This window comes from Eimeria mitis, genomic scaffold (assembly GCF_000499745.2).
Source record: "Eimeria mitis Houghton genomic scaffold, Emh_scaff8466, whole genome shotgun sequence".
Taxonomy (NCBI): Eukaryota; Apicomplexa; class Conoidasida; order Eucoccidiorida; family Eimeriidae; genus Eimeria; species Eimeria mitis.
The window spans coordinates 1,669-1,934 of record NW_013576231.1 but is presented as its reverse complement, the minus strand read 5'-3'; the positions used below and the strand labels follow the sequence as shown (position 1 = coordinate 1,934).

At 65.0% G+C, this 266-nt stretch overlaps 1 protein-coding gene across 1 annotated transcript in view; it reads right to left on the bottom strand.

Annotated features, from left to right (window-relative positions):
• Positions 1 to 81: 81 nt before the first annotated feature.
• The window catches only part of EMH_0095090 (uncharacterized protein), a gene marked incomplete at both ends in the record, with an annotated part of 1,219 nt that continues 1,034 nt past the window's right edge, over positions 82 to 266 (bottom strand). Inside the window, one exon of the mRNA XM_013502190.1 lies at positions 82 to 261. Within this exon, the coding sequence (XP_013357644.1) occupies positions 82 to 261 (180 nt within the window). The remainder of the gene's footprint in view (positions 262 to 266) is intronic.

The window sequence follows — 266 nt, the reverse complement described above, 5'->3', positions numbered from 1 at the left end:
TCGCCTTCCCTGCAACCTCTGCAGCCTCCCCCTTGCCTCCTTTGTCACCTTCGCGCTCAGCACGTTCGGCTTCCTCCTTCGTCAAAGGGCCATACACAACACCCTCCGCTGCTGCTGCTGCTGCTGCTCCTGCGTCTGCAGGCGTTGCTGTTGCTGCCTTTGGTGGTGGCGGTGGAGCGGCTTTCGAGGGTTCTGCTGCAGCAGCCTTGCGCGGCGGCCGTGCAGGAGGCGGGCCCGCTGTCTTCGCCTTCCCTGCAACCTCTGCT